General features: G+C 28.8%; 1 protein-coding gene and 1 pseudogene across 1 annotated transcript; both read right to left on the bottom strand.

The window, feature by feature from the left end:
- Nucleotides 1-8930: 8930 nt before the first annotated feature.
- On the bottom strand, nucleotides 8931-12470 carry LOC132932730 (uncharacterized). The gene is made up of 10 exons (XM_060999093.1): nucleotides 12418-12470; nucleotides 12098-12313; nucleotides 11890-12024; nucleotides 11617-11824; nucleotides 11341-11538; nucleotides 11053-11249; nucleotides 10818-10957; nucleotides 9603-9701; nucleotides 9365-9457; nucleotides 8931-9247 (listed from the first exon to the last, which is right to left on the bottom strand). The coding sequence occupies exons 1-10, from the start codon at nucleotides 12468-12470 to the stop codon at nucleotides 8931-8933; spliced, it is 1656 nt and encodes a 551-aa protein (XP_060855076.1).
- Nucleotides 12471-16435: 3965 nt separating this feature from the next.
- On the bottom strand, nucleotides 16436-21047 carry LOC132932729 (uncharacterized; annotated as a pseudogene).
- Nucleotides 21048-21094: the final 47 nt, after the last annotated feature.

The following is a 21094-nucleotide window of genomic DNA, read 5'->3' as shown; positions in this document are numbered from 1 at the left end:
CCAGAATTTAAAGACTGGTTAAAAAGAAAATGAATATGAGGTGCAAGGACAAAACGACATTCGTGTAAAAAGGTAGCTGACAGATTATCGGGGCCTGTTGACAAATTTAATTTTAGATTATCTAATTCAAAAAAAACTTCTTCAAGTGATATATCAAAGCTGTTAATACAGAAAGGTGATTCATTAATATGGATATCTGGTAAATTTAATAGAGGTTCTTTGTATACGTTAGAGAAAAATTTTCCAAAAAGATTAACGATATCTTGACCATTGTTGGCATTAATTTTATTATAATTCATGTTGTTTGGAATCGAGTTTTGAGATTTTTGTCTTTGAAGAATTTCCAAAAATATTTGGGGTTATTATTTATTGAATTTTGAACTTTATTCATATAAGTATTATAGTCTCTTTGTCTAATTATTTTAGCTTTGCCTTTTAAATTAGAAAATTGAAGGTAATCGGGAAAATTATTAGAATGCTTAAAGGCTAAATGGTATAATTTCTTTTCTTTAATGATACATTTTAATTCGTGACTAAACCATGAGGGAAAATTTGAATTATTAGATATTGAAAAAGTTGGAACATAATAATTTATAATTGAAAAAATGTTAGAGTAAAATAAATTTATATTATAATGCATATCGTGAAGCTGAAAAATATTTTGCCAATTCATAGCGCTCAGCTTGAGAATAATTTGTCTGTAATTAGCTTTGTTCCAATTATATAGTATTTCACGATGTTCTAGATTATTTATATGAAGGTAAGGGAATGAATGGTTAATAATGAGAGGGGGGTGATGTAAATCGACATTAACAATAGGTAAAGTATTTAAGGAAACATGACAGGTGTCTGAGTTTGTTATGACAAAATCGAGTAAAACATTATTTTTATTTAAAACACTATTAATTTGCTTAAAATTAAGAAAGGATAAATTGTTAAAGAAAAGAGATTTTGCATTCGAAAAGGCTGCCGAGGGTAAATTAATATCACCTAATAATAAAAATTCAGCATTTGGGTAACTATTTAACATATTATACATGATATCAAAATATGAAGTGTACAAATCTACTGATGAGCTGATAGGGAAATACACAGAACTAACAATACATATTCTCTTATCTAATTTTATTAAAACAATTAAAATTTCTAGTGGACAAGAAGATGTATTTAACAACTCTGAATATAATGTATTCTTGACGGAAATAAGAACACCACCTCCTCTAGAGAGGCTACTAGTATTAGTATTACGGTCACATCTGTATACATTATAATTTTTAAAACCCAATTCAGAGGAACTAATATTTTTTGAAAGCCAAGTTTCAGTAAACGCGAATATATCAAAATTAGAGTAAGGGATTTGAGCATTTAAGTAGTTTATTTTAGTATTTAAACCCCGAACATTTTGGTAATAAATATCTAACGTAAATGGAGTGGGTTTTATTAGTTTTTTGAATAAATAATAGTTGGAATACCTTTTATATATTTTTCACCATTTTCTTTTCTTTTTCTTAGCTCTTCACGTAGATTTGACATGAATTCACGTTGTTTAGCTGAACGGTCGGAAGAGAAATGTATGTCTGGCCATTTTTGTGATCCGTGGAGTTTAGATTGAGAGCGTAAGACCGAAAAATTGTCACTGGCATTTGGAAGTGTAACTTTAAGAGGACGAGGTCGATTTGATATAGGTTTTCCAAGGCGATGTGCTTTTATTATTTGAAGATTTAAGCCAGAATCACTAAATAAATTTTTTAATAGTGACATATCTGATAAGTTTTCAGAATTTTCAGAATTAAGTTCCGGTAAATTAAAAACAATTATATTATTTGCTCTAGATTATAGGTCATATAGTTCGTTTAATATTTCTATTTGATAAGCTGGTGAACTTGTTTTTTGTTTAAACGAAACATAATCTTGTTCGAGTAAGTCAAAACGACTTTTCAATTGCGTGTTTCCGGCTTCTAAATCTGAGAGTTTGGTTTCAAGATTAACAAATTTTGAGTTAAGGTCATCTAATTTTTTGGTAAATGATTTTAGTGTTTTACCTTGCTTATTAGCTGCATTAACCAATTTATTTTGTGTTGTCTTCAATTCGTTTATTGAGCTTAAAATATCATCCAATTTAGCATCCATTATTGGGTAATTAAGATTATAATAATTTTGTAACAGAATAAATTAACGTGATTAATCAATGTTTATTAACGGAAATATCATATAGGAGATAATAATAACTTTAAAACATAGAGATAAGAGAGCAATAATTACTGAAATGTAAAATACGTCTGAACAGGTTCACTACACAGACAAGACTATACATTACCTATTATAAGTAATATAATTATTTTAACATGTATGGCTATGATTTTATATTTTAGTGTATAATTTATATCATAATTAATAATTTAACTTATCACTCATTACTATGCATAATATTATTCATTATTAGTTATAATAACTGTGATATTATAATATCTTATAATTCTTGTACCTAATTAATAAAGTTTATTATCAAACAAGTAATTTTTATTTCAGTTGAATATCTTTTAAATATTTGTATATGCATTTTGTCTTACTCTCATATTCGTGTAAACCTTGTGTGTCAGAGTTATTTTTATAATTAATTTTTTTTGTTTTGATTCACATTAAAAATGTGTACTTTCCAGTTTCTACTACCACCGTGTTCGGTAAAGGAGCTTTTAGCCTTTAGGCACACTTGACCTTGTCGTTTGAATTTAGATATATTCAACTTATAGGTAACGTGTTACTAATATTTTGATACCTATCCTAAATAATGTCCCATGAATTTAATATACCTATAGTCTGCACAAAACAACACGACACGATGAAGTGTAAAGGCGCCTCAACGTATTTACGAAGTTTGAGACTACACGGAACACGGCTGTTATAATAAATGTGACTGTTATCAGGACTCATGCCTTTCTCATTAAACTTTAATCCTAAAAATTTAACTTCAATTTGCTTATACTGTAACTTAGATATGTTAAACTTAATGTTATATTTTCTCGCTCTATCTATTACCTTATTCATTATTTGTTCATGCTGTTCTATTGAATCTTCGGCAATTAATATGTCATCAAAATAGATAATTACACCCTCTATATCTCCAAAGTATTTTTTATTTTGTTTCATAAACAGTTCTGGTGCTACACTCAATCCAAATGCTAACCTTAAGAACCTAAAATTACCAAACGGTGTGCTAAATGTGCAGTACTTACTCGATTTTTCATCTAATTTGATATGATAATATCCATCTCTTAAGTCAAGCACACTATAATATTTTTTGTTTATTAAATTTGGAGTAATTTCTTCTAACATTGGTACTGGATATTGTTCTCTTACTAGGCAGTTATTTAATTCTTTTGGATCTAGACAAATTCTAAGCGATGAATCTGGTTTTTGTACTACTACCAAATTATTTACCCACTCACTTGGTTCATCCATTGGTTTTATTATATTTTTTTTTACAAGTTCTTCTAATTTTAATTTTAATTTATCTTTAATTTTAATAGGTACTCTTCTAGCTATACTAGCTTTTGGTATTATTCCTTCTTTCAATTTAAGACTACATACATCAGGGAAACAACCTACACCTTCAAACACATCTAAGTTCATTTCCACAAATTTATTTTTGTTCAACTCATTGTTATGTTTTGTTGCTATCAAATCTACATTTTTTATTAATTTTAACTCTTGTAGTCCTATTATCGACCTACTCTTGTAAACCTTATCTATCACTATGAACTCTGTTTCTATACTGAAATCATCTAATGTCAATATAGTTTTTATTTCTCCTACTGGTTTCATCTTAAATCCACCATACACTTCTAATGTTACTTTTGTATTTTTTATTAACTTCTGTATACCTAAATAATTACAATCTTCCTCTGACAATGTGTTTATCTCAGCTCCACTGTCTAACTTGAAATTAATTTTCTTACCATTTATTTCAAATGTTTTACACCATTCATTTTTTATAGACCACAACTTATGAACTGATTCTACTGTAAATGCTCTGCTCATGCTCTGCTCTATTTTCAATCTTTATTTCTTGCGCTTTTTTCATTTCATACTTGTTATCATACTGTTTTTTCTCTTTACACATTTTAGCAAAATGATGATACCCATTACAATTTTTACAACATTTCCCATATGCTGGACAGTTTTTATATACATGATTTGACCCACATCTATTACAATTAATCATATTATTAAAACTATTACCTTTCTTACTCATTTGACGATCCTTTGACTGATTTGGTTGACTGCTATTATACTGATTTTGATTTGACTCATCCTTTTTCCACGATTTATTCTGATTCTGCTCTTTGGTCCTATATTTGTTTACTACTTCATGCACGGCCTTGTCTGATTCATTTCCCGTGGTCAACATCCTTCTGTTTGACTCTGCACGTTCCACTGATTGGCAATATGATACTACTTTGTTCAACGCAACATCATCTCTTAGCAATCTGGTTTGGGTTTCTTTATCAAATATTCCCAACACTATCTGCGTTCTTAATATTTTGTTCTCAGCTTCTCCAAAATTACATCCTTTGATTAATTTTTTCAGATCCGTGTACCATACATCAAACTGTTCACCATCATGTTGTTTTCGGTTAAAGAAATTAAAATGTTCTATAATATCATTGGTTTTAGGAATGCAGTATTCTTCCAGTGATTTTAATATTGTTTCTACTGATTTTTCTCCAACCTTCTTGATTGTATTGTATAATTTTAAGCCATCATGACTCATCAAATTTAATAAGCGAGCCACTTGTAAATCTGAGTCTTTCTTATTCGTTTATGTCGCTTTAAAATATATTTCGATTGCTTGTTTAAAGATTTTGAAATTTTCAGACAAGTTACCTTCGAGGCACAGACCATTGGGTCTATTAAATTCCAATGCCATCGCTGCTAGTTTCAGTATTTTGTAATCTGAATTTATCTTTAATTTAACACTTGTATCATACCTCGACTGCGCCATGTTATAATAAATGTGACTGTTTATTATATTAAAGAACACTTTATTATGAATATATTGAAATTACATACATTACAATATTATATTATTATATTATATTAGGACACTACTGCGTAATAAGTGTGCTAGTCATACTATTGTCATACATTTGTGTCTTAACCTAAAATATAATAATATTGATAATACAATTTGTTATCATTATCATGACAACGGCGATAATATACGGTATTTATATGATCTAAAATACATGTAGTATTTACCGAATGTATACGGTATTTACCGAAGAGACGGTATAAACTAAAGAGACGGTATATACCGAAGGAACAGTATTTATCGAAGAGATGGTATTTACCAAAGAGACGGTATTTATCGAAGAGACGGTATTTACCGAAAACATTTTCGGTATTTACCATACCGGTATACCGACAGAAACCGGTATGTAAACACATACCGACTACCGGTGAGTGAATTTCACATACCGCCAGCTCTACTCCACCCTACAATTATTCTTTCTTTCTTTCTTTATTTTATAAAATATTTATTTGTGCTTGGATATATTTATAGAAAGGATTAAAAAACGCAGTATGTAAAAGTTCAGGCGGCATTGATGGAACCCTGCAATTGTTCAAACAAACTCCTATCAACTCAGATCTAACTATTTATGATAATGCTCCAGTAACTTCAGCTGTGAGCGCTGATCTAAGTAACATGGCTACTAAATCAATTGAAACCAGTAATGATGTTGAACAGGGAGCGCGTAAAATAGCCGAAAATATTTCAGCCGACCTGTATTTTGGCCGAAAAATATTTCAGCCGAAAAATAATTGATTGAACAAGAATATTAGCAGAACCGTATTTTAGCCGACAAATATTTCAGCCGACAGTATTTCATCCGACAAATATTACTGCCGACCGTATTTTAGCCGACAGTATTTTATCAGACAAATATTTTGGCCGAACCGTATTGCAGCCGACAAATATTACTGCCGACCGTATTTTAGCCGACAGTATTTTATCCGACAAATATTACCGCCGACCGTATTTTGGCCGACAATTGCTCTATGTTATCACTTTTGAGCAACCGCATACCTGAACCATGGTTCAATTTTGATGGTTATATTTTATCAACAAAATTAATTATTGTTAACAAATAGTATGACGTCAGTACGTCACACATCGTCTCTTGATAAGACTGACGGTTCAAGCAGTTCAAGTTCAAATTTCTAATCAAACTGTTATCACGGCCATTTCAATAATTCAATATTTCATAAGAAATACAATGAACTATTATAGGTAGAAAACAATGTTAGAAAAAGATTGATTTTTTTGGTGTTTGTGTTTTTTTTCTGTAAGCACTAACTTTTAAAACGTGTTCTTTACAAGTTTATACATATACACCGACCAAAAATATGAAGCTAAACCCTTTTTTTCGTCGATACAAATAATTTATAGTATTTTGGACCATACTCATTATACACAAATCATTCAGTTAAGTATTAAATATTAATAATATCTTACTATTTTTCTAATATATTATACTATTGCAATTCATAGTATTCACTATTTGTCCTCCAATTTATGCTGGTGTACACAATTTTTATAATTATTAACCATACCTACTAATGAATATTTATTTGTTGTGTTTTTCTTTTTGAGCCATCTTTTTGTACGTGTTACATGGACGTTTGCTTTTGTCATCTGCGTGTCAACGGTGATCAATGGTAATCAATGGTTCTCAATGGTTTAATAGTCCATTCAACAAAATGTGTTTCAATATCTAATAAAACATGTTTGCCAGAGTGTGTTAAACTAGAAAATGTGAGGAAATTAAAATACCTTGGTTTAATTCTTTGCTATAGACTCAAATGGGATAGCCATATACATTTTTTAAATACTACTTTGTGAAAATTCTTCTTCATATTTAAAAAAGTTAAATATATATTTAATAATGAACAAAAAAGAATTATTTATTTATCCTTGGTACAATCTATTTATACTTATGGTATTTGAATTAGGGGAGGAACTTTCAATAATATATTATAATTGTTTCATCACAAATAAATGTGTAGTGTAGAATTGGGTTAGAATAAAGCTTTTCAGCTCGATTAGTAAATGAATGAATAAGTAAACATAATTATATGATACTTGCATATTTGTGTTGTTAATTTACAATTATATTGGTATTAAAAACTAAAATTCTACTTCTGTTTTAAGGCGTAAAAAAGTAAAAAATACATAATTTTCACAGGAAAATGAAATATTATTGAAACAGAAACAAATATTAAAACATCCAAAACCAGTGTAACTCATCAAGCAGAAATGTATTTAATTCAAAAAAAAATTGAAGATTTAAAAAAAGAAGAATCCTTCCTAAGAAATCATCCTTTTGGTTACCATTCTCTTGAATCTAATAACATATTGTTTGAATTCTACTATTAGTACTTAAATCTATGTTTGATACAATTATTGATTTATGTTCAAAAATTTATTTTAGTTATTTTTATAGCTGGAAAGTTGAAAAATTCTGTCTTAAAGACCAAATTCTCCTGATTTTAATACAATTAAGATTGAATTTAGCTTAGCCAGATTTAAAACTAGTGAATCCATTGTTGGTAGTACTATTTTAACATTAATTAGTGTTATTCATGACATTTTGTATGTTAACTTCAACCAAAATTATTGCTTGCCAGAAGGTTTAAATAATTTTAAAAATTGTAGAATATCATTAGAGTGTACTGAAATTTCATTCAATATTCCTAAACCACTACTGGACCAAAAATTGACGGAAGTATAGTTCATATAAACATTAAAATACATTGAAAGGACTTATTGTAGTGGCTCCTAATGGTGTTATTACTTATGCTAGTAAATTGTATCCTGGGTCTACTTCACCTTCATTCTCATAACTTTTAAGAAGCATTTTTATGTGACACAATACACATACATAATTTATAAATGTTAAATATATGTATATATATATCCAAAATTATTAATAATATAATATATAGGGTAAAACACAGTTATATGCACCTTAAGAATTCGTTTTTGATAGTAATTGGAATACAACGAAATCGAACTGCAAATAATCAAATAAATATTATAATATCAAGATTGATATTGTAGTGGCCCAATTTAAATACGAATACATCGTACCTCAATAAACAAAACTTTCAAACAATTATTGTCGTCTTAAGGTCCCCACACACTGCGGCGGTGGCGTTAAATTCTATTGTCTTAGTTTTACCGCCGCGGTGAAATGTGTCCTGCATCAATTTACCGCCACCGCCACCGCTGCAGTGTGTGGGGACCTTTATTCATAGATAATATTATCTATGGTCTTATTAGTGTCCCTATCACTAAAATATTTAAACAGTATCAGTGACTGTATAATCGAAAAAAAAATATCCCTAAAATGTATAATTACACATTTTATTATATGAGAAAAATTACTTGGTGCCATAGACATATTAACCTAACATAATAAATTATTAATTAAAATGTCTATGCTTGGTGCCAATAATCATTAAATACTATGTTATATTTTACATTTGATTCTTTTTATAATTTAATATTGTCAATGTCATTGTTTATTACTTTATTATACTTATCTAATACAAATGATTTAAAATATTTCTCAGTTGCCAAAAAAGTAAACCTTTAAACTTGCCATTTAGAATTTTGTTATATTCAATATTTTTTAATATTCTTCGTGCACAACCTTTTTTGTGGAAAATTGTACAGTTGGCACTTAAGTGAAGATATACCAATACTTAATAAATAGCGTAATCAATGACCATAGTACGATAGTACCTACTTCTGACTTCAGTTATTCTTCAAGGAGCCATTGAGTATGCAGGGTTAAAAAAGTTACAAAAAATTAAATAACTAGGTAGCCAATTCAATTTTGTTCTATTCTATTTTTTAAATTTAACTATTCCCATATTCTTATAGCAATATTGAAATTGGTATTGCATATTGGACACCGATCGGAGTCCAACCTCGACACACAATCGACACACAACACCTTATGGCCAGATGGTATCAGGGCATGTGTTCTACGACTTTCATGGCAGATCACACAGATGTCCTCTACATTTCCCTGGGGTAAATATTCTTCTATATTTTGAGGGACGGGGGCATACGGAACTTCATCTTCTTCGTCACTTGCATAATTTACTTGCCAAAAATCTAGAGCTAAGTCTTCAGGTACGAAGAAATCAGCCTCATTATAAGAAGTATCATTTTGTTCTGGATTTAATTATGAAAGTATAGAAAGAAAAAACGTTAAATAATACGTTAGTTGATTGTTACATGAATTAAAGTAAAAATAATTTATTATAATATTATTTAATGCAAACTATATACCATCTATATTTATAAGACCTGGATTTCCATCTACATTTGGTACTTCCTGGGGAGGTGCATTAATTTGCCCATCTTGGACCTCATCTTCAGAATCTATTATTTTAATATAATAATTGTTTTAATAGTAAGTAGTAACCATGTTCTTGTCATAAACATAAACTTATTTGAAACATTCATATTTTAGGTTTGTAAATTGCTAAGAAATGAAAATATAATTGAAATTAGAAATTGTTCTCACCTTCTCCATTATTAATAACTGGATTATCCAATCTGGCAGCTTCAACGTTTTGTATTGCAGGAAGGGGAATTTGATCATCTGGTGTGTCATCTTCAGAATCTACTAAAACAAAATCATCAATAGTTTCGGTAGATATTGCTATATTTTAAACTATTAATAGTAATTTATTTATATTTACTATGTAAATAATTTGGGGTTTGGGGGTGTAGACATGTTATTTACAAAGTATAAATAATATAATATATGCCTAAGGAAGTAATTTACTCAATAAATATTCACAATAATTACTACAGGTATTACTTGGTCAGCTTTTTGCAAACACATGAAAATTAATTCAAGTAAAAATAACTAATACTTAATAATATGATAACTAGGTTAGTTTTAAATTTTAAAAGGAGTGATGAATGTATTTTATTTATAATTAATTCTTTTAATTTAAATTTTGTGTGATTGGCTATTGAAAAAAATTTATCAAAGGTTGTTTAAATTTTGAAATATTTTTTTTTTTATTCATACCATCGGTAGCATTATGCCAATTTAGTTCCCTGGTGAGATATCCATCCACACAGTGTGAGCACTGCAGCAAAAATTCTTTTATTGTTATTGCTCCTGTAGCAAGTAGAGCTGTTGTATGCTTTATACGCAAGCTATTTAAAATAAATTTGAATTTTGTGTTTCGTGTTGTAGCCATTCCTGCTGCCAATTGATTAATTACAATATGCTGCTTAATGGATATATTTTTCAAGTGATCTAGGCGTACACAAAATTTGATTTCAGTTATTTATTTCCAAAGGACATTCATTTTAATTTAGTAATATTAATTAATCTACATCTACATACATTTACGATTTTAGTCATTGGCCTTAAACTAACAATTACTATTCATAAGGTGTTAGATTTATATGCTCAACAACCCTGCCAAATAGTATGCACAAAATATAATTACTAAATTATTAAATAAAGTAAAATGTCTTATAACCTAGGTACACGGGTCATGGATACATAATACATATTATTAGTATATAGCTATTTCTGGGTTACTAGAAATATATATAATTCTAAGACTTGACTATTATTAATGAAAGCCAATTTTTATTTATTTTCAGATTCTAATAAAAATTGAAGAGATTTATACTATTTATATTTTGTATCCCCACGATAAACTAACAATATATGAACATTTTTTATATGAAAAATAAATCAAAAAAAACTTACCCAACATTCTCCACAAATTTGGGTGTGACACTTGAAAAGTCTGTTTAAGATTCGAATGGAAACTTTCCACGTTATTGTTCGTTCGGCGTGGTTGGTTGTAAACCGAAAAACACTCTGGGCCTTTGCGAGTTAGCCAAAAACTATAAAATTGAAACTATTAGGTTGTATTGAGAACATTTTATTTTCCAATGATAATGAAACATATAACTCATGTGTATTATTATACTCAATTTACCTAGTAAAATATGTAAAAAATCTCGGTAACAAAACACCATTATTTTGGGCATGCATTTTTATGTCTTGAAAACCCTGCTCGATCTGATGAGCAGGCAATAGTGCTAATACTGCACACATTCTCAAGCACATTTTAGCTTCTCTGTGCTGTTGTACGTGGTTTGAGTAGCCCATCTTCTTTATATTTTTCTGCAAACTCTAAATAATTTATTTTTAATAATAAATTACTTAAATTATAATTAATGGGGAATGTTAAAATAAAATAAATGAAACAAGAAAAATGTCAAACCTGTACAAAATGAAACCAACACGAAGATACTGTCGCTTCAGGGTATACATCAGAGAAGACGTTGCGGAGTGCAGTTTCGAAGTCAATCATGATTGTCAATGGTCTGACTTCGGGAAATTTACGAGAAAATCTTTCCAAAACTTTCCTATATGCAGCCTCAGTCTTTACTTCCATCAATACAAAGCATACAGGAACAGACTAGACAAATGCATGTAGGTAGTTTAATATTTGTAATTTATAAATTTAAATGAATGGTAATTAATAATTATTTTTTACGTGATTTTGCAGAATCAAATGCAACATAAACAGTTGTCTACAATGAGGCATTGACGGCACTACTTTGAACGTTGCATCAGCGTGTAGTTCCGTGGCCCCCTGATGCACTACAGCACTAATGATTTCTTGGCACGCAAACATCACGCTATACTTTCCATCATTGTCCACTATCCATTCCTGGTAAAAATTATAGTTGTTGCATTGATACCTGTAAATGAGATATTTAAATTACAACAATCAATAATTTTTAATTTTATTAATATATAATCTTACCTATCAGTATTCATATCCAAGTATTCCCCTAACTCGCGTAATGTGGATGGTACTGCTGGACAAACACTTCTTCGCGACTGCCGCATGGAAGACTCCGCTGTAGGCCAACTATACACTAAAGCCGCATCCGGATTCCTATCAAATTTATGTTTCATAAAAATATTGTTTGCATTTAACAATTTTAAAATACATTATAAATTACCCATACCTAACTATTTCTTCATCATATATAACTTTTAGAGGCGTAGTCTCTGTCTTTGATCTTTCAACCAAAGTGCTCCTAAAACGTTTAATAACTTCTTGCTCATTAAACATTGGACCATGAGCTTCATGAGTGTGAGCTTTTTTAGCTATAATAGTGCCATTTTCCATTTGTATAGCTGTGCCTTTGCAGTACACATTAGGTGTAGCACAGATATAGTAACTGTAATAATTATGTTAGAGACAACATTTTAACTAACCATTTGTTATGTATAACTGTAATTTTTTAATAAAACAAAAAATAATGAAAATTTGATTTTGACTTACCGTTTACCTCCACGAGTTTTATTTATTTTATAGTGAAATCCTTCGTGATCCATTTCAAAAAATAAAACAAACAAGCAAGCAAAGCAAGGTAAAATAATTTTTATAATTTTTATTTAAATAAAAATAAAAATATAAAAATGATCAAGTAAAATGGAATTGTATTTAAATGATCAAATGACAAGTACAAAAATGTAGAAACAAATTACAATGAATCAATATTTAGGTTGAATACACTATACTAACTGTGTATGCTGTTGTATAACACTGCCGTCATAAGCAAAAACGCCGCTAGTCGAACGATTTTGAGGAAAACGCGTTTTTGTGATTTGTATTTTTATAAAATCATAACATCTTGTACATTATAATTATTTAATTACTTCGAAATTAGTCTAGACGTCTAGACGTCATACCCGCATATTGTGTTGTCTCTGTCTTACTCAAAAACGTTTTGGCACGGGGAAAAAACCGAGAAAGTTACATAACTAAGAAACGAAATTTTCACCACGTGAAAAGGAGAACTTTAGCTGTACAATATCGTTTTTATTTTTTCGATATCACTTAAACGAAAAAAGTTCTTATTGTTTCAAAATCCTTTATTTTTCAAACTTTAATAACTTTTATTGAAGTTCCGATAACGAATAAATAAAATCGATATTACACAGCCAAAGTTCTCTTTTTCGGTTCTTACCCACGCAAAACAGTTTTTGCTATGTTGTACATTTGTCAATTATGGACTAAAAAATATAATTGGTATATTCCAACTCTTCAATAAATATTTTGAACATTTTATGGTGTATACAAAATGTCCATATTCAGTTAAAATTGCATGTAGTGCCATGTACGGTAATTTTTAGAGTTACAAGAAAAACCAAAATCGATTTTGTCAAAAACCAAATTTGCGTAAAAATTACCGTTTTTCGTAATTTTTTTTGTTTCTTTTTCCTGCCGCTTTTGAAATTGATTTTGAATTTTTTACTAACATTTGCAAATCATCTAAGCTCCCAAATCTACTTATATAATTTTTATATAAGTATTTTACATAGTACGCACAAAGTTATATCGCTTAAAAACTACTAGTTCGAATTTTGATTTAGATGCATCAAAGTTCTCAAAAAAAAATATCTGCTGAATAATAAAAAGTAGAAAAAGACAATTCCCATTTGAAAAATAGAAGTTTGTATTGTAACAACATCATCCGTGTCGCAGTGGGAAGACATTCAGCTACTGGCTTGATGGACCAGGGTTCGATACGCTCTCTCGGTGAAAAAGTTTATCAATTAAAAAAAATTGAACCGTTCAATTCTATTCATTGTTCTTCTCCTTCATGTACCCGTGTTCCCGTGCATATATTAGACAGTCTAGATGACCGACGATATGTTAATAATATATATGTACCGACTACCGACATTAACTTGGGTGTTAAAAAGAATAATAATAACGTCTTCCCCCGATGCGTTAATTTTTTTTTTTATTTTTATCCATTACCCATTAGGTTTAAAATTTACATATCAAGTAATATAACATATTATAATACAGTAAAATCTCTTTATAACGGAATCGCTCGGTACCAACTGATATTTCCGTTGTAGAGGAGTTTCCTTTTTAGGGGGACTAAAATATACGGGATATAAATTATTTAGGACTATTAGAATTTTCCGTTATAATAAGGAGAATTCCGTCTTTTGGAGGGCCCAGTAAAAGGAGGTTTTACTGTATTACTACTAGGTCAATATAAGTATATCAATATGTACATTATTATATATTTTTTGGATATTATATACAATTTAAATATAATACAAGGAGAAATTGCCTTCATTACAAATTGTACAACAGTAGGACTGAGATCCTAAATAGTAGTGAATACTACTGTATATTATCATAATATTAAGTTGTAATTTGAACCAATACTAGGATTTCAAAACTAAATTGTATTAGTAATTACTACATTAATTTATAAATATTTTCAGTTATTACATATTATGTGCTACTCCTAATGTATAGGCAAAATTTTAGGTGACCTACACCTCATAATACTGTTATACCAACCTATATAGTTACCTATTTTTTCATAAATATTTCAATACCCTCCCAACCATATTTAGGGTGTTGCCCGAGCAACACTTGGGGACCCTATGTTACATGCCACTGATTTACATGCCACTTGAATTCAAGTTTATAATGTACTTACATTATGTGAGTTTATTGTGCTATTACTTCAAAATTTTTTGAAAAAAATTATTTTAATAGAAGATTATCATGCTTCACCTCGGTGCTTAAAGTTTGTTTCGTCCTTAGGTTAACGACAAACAAGACACAATACCAATAATATAAAAAAAAAACAGGTAACTAATTTATATTTTATTTTTATGACTTGGAAGAGGGAAAGAAAGATGAAAAACAATAGATAAAAATTATAAGATGATAAAAGTTGTATTAATATCATTACTTGCATATTAATTATCATTAAGTCTTAATAGCTTTTGAGATTTTTTTGTAATTCAATAGCATTTAGCTACATAGTACTGCACTGTTGTCTGTTTACATAAGTGTGTATTGATGTTTTTACACCTTTCTTCTACAACATAAATGGATGCACCGATGATTAATGGTAACATAATTGAATCATTCAATTAAAAAATAATATAATTAATTTTTAGGACTTACATGCATGTTGGTTTTTAGGTATTGTTGAACACGATTATGACTACAATGTTGAACATCAAGAATATGGTATGAACTAAGTAGTATTGGATAAAATGTATTTAGTTAGTTATCCATTTACTGTTGTACACTAGTCAAATAGTGTAAAAATTATGAAAAACAAATCAGTATGCATTATCAATCATATGATATTATTATTATAACGTAAATCGATAGGTTTATAAGAATAAAATATTAAAACCTATAAAATAATAGGCCAATTCACTCTAATATAATATAAATTATATATTTGAGCCAACAACACAAAATTGGATGTATATTTCGAAGTACTAGTTCCTTCAATTTGGCACAACATTTACCCCTTTAATAATTGAGTTGATAAACTTTTGAAAACTGTGAACTGGTCTAGGGACGCTTCTCCTTCGATTCTCAAAGGTTTCAAGAATATAGTACTTTTTTTGAAGGATTTGGTTTTTCAAAATCGTAATTTATCGAGCAAACCTAAAAACTTCAATATTGATTGTATCGTCTTGTAATCTTTGAGGCTCAATGCAGTGACACCTCTAGATCAAATTTATGTTCTCAAAAAAACCGTGTATCGTATTTAAGTTTGAGAAATTAGAAAAACAAAATTTCCCGCCAATTTTTTTTTTGAATAATTTAAATATTAAATACTTAATTTACCTACTTAATATTTGAGATAAAAAAACTATTACTGGCTGGCAAATGATCTAGGTACGCTTCTGCTTCGATCCTTGAAGGTTTCATAACGATAGAACTTATATTGAATGATTTAGGTTTTCGATATAATACGAAATTGAAAAACCTATCTAAAAACATAAATCCTTCAATGAAAGTCCTATCGTCATGAAACCTTCGAGGATCCAGCCAGTAATAGTTTTTTTATCTCAATTATTAATTAGGTAAATTACGTGTTCAAAATTTGAATTATTCAAAATAAAAATTGGCGGGAAATATTATTTTGCTAATTTCTCAAACTTAAATACGATACACGGTTTTTTTGAGAACATAAATTTGATCTAGAGGGGCCACTGCATTGAGCCTCAAAGATTACAAGACGATACAACCCATATTGAAGGTACTAGTACTTCAAAATGTATATCCAATGTTGTGTTGTTTGCTCAAATATATATATTAGAGTGAATTGACCTATTATTTTATAGGTTTTAATTTATTATTCTTATATACCTATCGATTTATAATAATAAATAATGAGCTACACGCCTACTAAAATAAATGCGAAAAAAAAGTTCAAAATATTTATTACTTAAAATGTTATACAGACGTATACTATAAGAAAACGTCTGGCTATACAAATAATCACTTAATGTATTTTTCAACTTTTTGCTACTCCGATTACGGGCGAAAAAATGGTCGTACGTATTTCGACCATAGACCATTTTTAGTAATCACTGTATCTTATGAAAAAACCAGTCTGTTTTTGTTCATGTACAAAATGTATCTGAACCACTCAGAACCCCCTGCAAAAAAGTTCTAATGCTGTGCCTGATAGTTATTAACATAGCATAGTGTGTACTGAAATAACTCAGATTTGTTTGTTTAATTAATATAGGAAGTATTAAAATAATTTTGTTAATTTAACACAAGAAATCGATAATATTTTTAATAAAATTAACTTAAACTATAAACTCAGTGGTTTATTTTATTATGATTGCTTCTAACAGTAATTCAAGAACGATAATGTGTTTAGTGGTGCAAATGTATGTCTTCTTGCCAATTATAAAATATTGGGTGGCTGAGTAGGTATAATATTACATATAAATAATAATGTTTATTTTAGTAGCAGTAAAAAATCTGTAGGAGGGATACATTTCCAATTTGTTCTACACTTGTGGGCTGTGTCATTATAACTCAATATTTTTGTGATATTAAAAATATTTTTAAGTACGGCCTGCAAATGAGTGTGATGGTAGTGTAGTGGTAATAGTAATCTATGCATAATAAGCCGTCTAAAAACACAAATATCACAAATTTGATACAATCAGAATTCAATTAAAAGTTTAAAATTAAATGTCATACCCAAAACACGTATTATAAGATGTTACAACCAATAGGTATTAGGTAGGTACGTCGGTAGTATACAACTTAAGCAATTATTATATTAATTTATTTATTTTTATAACTTTTTATTTTTAAGTTAGTATTGCTAAAATTTTGCTATAATTTATAAGCAGTAGTTAGGGTTTTAGATATTTTATATTAAGATTTTTGTATTTGTATGTTGAAAACGCTGTTATTTAATTTTTAAATATTCGAGAAATTTATGTCTCTCTGTTATCAAAATCTGTAATTCTGTTCCAGCCACAACCCGACAACCGTGGTATATACATAGATAATAAAGATATCTTTATTATCTATGGGTATATAGCACGATTTAAGATATACAGTATATATAGTATATCTTAAATCGTGGTATATAGTTTAAATAAAATATAATTATTATCAAATAATATAATAATTATCATTCAGTGGAACAATGATGAAACCTCACATACAAAAATATAATTTTAAGAAATTGAATGTTGGCAACAATTTTATGCCGCCGTCTTTCAACCCAGGTCTTTATCATTTTATATTTTCAACTATAATATCTTATCACGAATATTTGTCGGCTATAATATGGTTCTGCGTAAATATTTGTCGGCTAAAATACGGTTCGGCGTAAATAATTGTCGGCTAAAATACGGTTCGGTGCAAATATTTTTCGGCCGTAATATTTGTCGGCTAAAATACTGTCGGCCGTAATATTTGTCGGTTAAAATACTGTCGGCTGTAATATTTGTCGGCTAAAATACTGTCGGTTGTAATATTTGTCGGCTAAAATACTGTCGGCCGTAATATTTGTCGGTTAAAATACTGTCGGCTGTAATATTTGTCGGCTAAAATACTGTCGGTTGTAATATTTGTCGGCTAAAATACTGTCGGCCGTAATATTTGTCGGCTAAAATACTGTCGGTTGTAATATTTGTCGGCTAAAATACTGTCGGTTGTAATATTTGTCGGCTAAAATACTGTCGGCCGTAATATCTGTCGGCTAAAATACTGTCGGATTTAATATTTTCGGCTAAAATATAGCCCCTCTGTTGAACAAACTAAGAAACGTAGAAAATTGATAAAGGTAAAAATTATATTTTTAACAATTCCATACATAATCAACTTAACTCCTCTTATGCGGTTTTAATCCTTTAATTTTATTCTATTTGATTTTTTTCAATTATTCATGTGTTCCAACTGTAAATTCAAATTGGTTCCAAAAATTCTAAAAAGTTCTAAAAAGTGAAATATTCTTATATATATTTTTTTTTTATTTAAATAGCTTACCTTTAGATACAACACAAGAAGTCAATCATGCAAGGACAGTGTTTAAAAAGCGTGAAAAAAATTGTATTTTCAAAAATATTTATACTCATATTTTTTTCTATTTTATTTTAGTAGAGCATGGAATTTTTATGAGATCACAGATGAAGATAATATGACTACAATAATAAAGAAAAAAATTGAACTATTTTTATGTGCATTTATTTAAACAAATAAAATTGTTATACTTTTATTTATTTTCAATTATTGGGAATTATTAATAATAGTTTGTTTGTGTAAAAAAATACTGTTATACAGTGTAATCCCTTTTGAAGGTAACCATAGGCGCAACTAGGAACATTCTTCTGGGGGGGCTAACGTTTTATGACATGTTTTTAGTTTTGTAGAAGTAGGTAACAAATATTAATAATTTAATATTTTAGTTTAATCTAAAGTTTAATCTTTTAGTTTCATCTCTATTTCTCAATGGTACACAATTCCCTGCTGTATGTAAAAAATTTTCTCATTGCCCTTTGCTTTTAATTTTTATAAGCCTTTGTTCTAATTTTTTTATTCCCGTAGACGATGACCCATATGAAGTATTACACAGGTTTAATAAGTTTAATACATTTTCAAATTTGCTGCTATCATTTGATTCTGAGCTGGAACTTGGTATGGGTTCTATTAAATTTAATTTTTGTACATTTTTATCGTTATTAATATTTGTATTATTAATTTCTGTCTCATTTCTTTGTTCTATTACAGCTTCTACTTTTAAAAATGGATCATAAAATGACTTAACCAAGACTTGTTCTCCAAAGGCAACTTTAGCTATATTAAAACGGTCTGTAGCAGTTATAGAAGAAAAATTATCAGATTTAATATTAAAAAATTGAAAAATAGCATACTGATGTTTACAAAACTTTCCAGCCAAGGCACTAGAACATGAACAAAGACCACATTTAATATTAACATAATATAATAATGTTTGTTCTTGTTCACTTGGCACTAAAAATTCATAGTCATTTTCTTGTACAATCATATCTTCTTTTAAATATGTAACTTTCTTCATCATTTTTTGTAACATTAATCTGATTGAGGAATTTCTACTGTATGCAAATTCTCTTAGTCTTCTTTTATAATAATCTTCTAAAGCTGTACTAGTTAAATCTATTAAAGCTAACACATTGTACGCTTTTACTCTACCTAAAACATGATCTTTATAAAGTCTAACTGCTACTTCACAGTAATTGTTAGTTACATGACCTCTAGAATAACTGTCCCTAAAACATATACACCATTTTTTTTTATATGTCCAATAATTACACAAATATTTTGTCCATTGAGGAAACTCTTCATTTTTACAACCTTTTTTGTAAGCATTTTCTGCATCAATCATATTATCGGCGTATAAAATGTTTTGAAATAATTTCATTAATGGTTTACGTTTTTCAATAGGAATTTTATGAGCTGAATCCCACAACCATCGCCAAACTGCTTGCAAGACATGGAACGTACAAAGTAACGTGTTACTTTTTGGCCAAATATTTTTGATGGCATTAATTTCAGCTGAGCTTTGATCAGTCAGAAATAAATTGGGATATCCCTGTCCACAAAAACTTTCTAGAACAGCTTCATTTATTAATTTAAATCCTTGACAATAACACTCATACGTTTGACCTTTTGTTTAAATGATGGCTAAAGGCACTGCCCCTGCAGAACTTGGGCACATAACAAATGTTATTGAATGATTCAAAGGATCACATGCACTTGTGCTGTCTACAAATATTATTTCTTTTGCCTCTTTCATTTGATGAGCTCTTCTCATAATGGGTGTTATAACAATTACAGCAAATGGATTTTCTTTGAATAAAACAGTAATGCCATTTTTACTGTATATTTCTTGTTTTTCTTTTAGTTTCTATATTAAAATTAAAATAATAAAACTACATTAATATGTATGCTAACCTTACTTATTTGTATTATCTGTATCTAATATTATGTAAGTATACTATTCTTTATTGCTATAATTGGATATATACCTCAATTAATCCAACACCACTACGTGGACCTAAATTCAAACTTCTCCAAACATCATACCAATAACGAACCGTACGATAACATGGATTAATGCCTCCATTAGCAAAATGTTCCAACGTGAAATCCTCTTTTAACTCCAATAATTGTTCATGATATTTTTGTGATTCAGTTATACCCATTCCAGAATCAAAATACTCATAAAACATATTTTTTAAATCATCACCAGCCGGAATAAATCTGAGACTTTCAGCAGATTTTATAGTATGGGTATGATGATTTTATATTTCTATACAACATACTAAACCTTTCTGTAATATAAATATTACATATTTATTGTAATGCTTATATTATTATTATTATTATTATTTATTTTCAATTATTAAGTGTTGTTAATTTTTAAATCACATCATTAAAGTATAATATACAGTGTAATACAATAAAGACTGTATAATACAGTGGAAAATATTGTGGATGTATTGTTTACAATACTATACCAGAAACAGTGTAATACAATATAGTCTGTATTATTTGTTAGTAAATAATGAACACAAATTTAAAGTACCAATTTATTTTTATCAGACAGACAACATAAATTGTTTACTATGACTTGTCAATCAATCTGTAAAAATGTAGAATT

The sequence above is a fragment of the Metopolophium dirhodum genome, chromosome 1 (assembly GCF_019925205.1).
Source record: "Metopolophium dirhodum isolate CAU chromosome 1, ASM1992520v1, whole genome shotgun sequence".
Taxonomy (NCBI): Eukaryota; Metazoa; Arthropoda; class Insecta; order Hemiptera; family Aphididae; genus Metopolophium; species Metopolophium dirhodum.
Note: the sequence above shows the minus strand (reverse complement) of the source record. Positions and strands in the feature narration are given on the sequence as shown.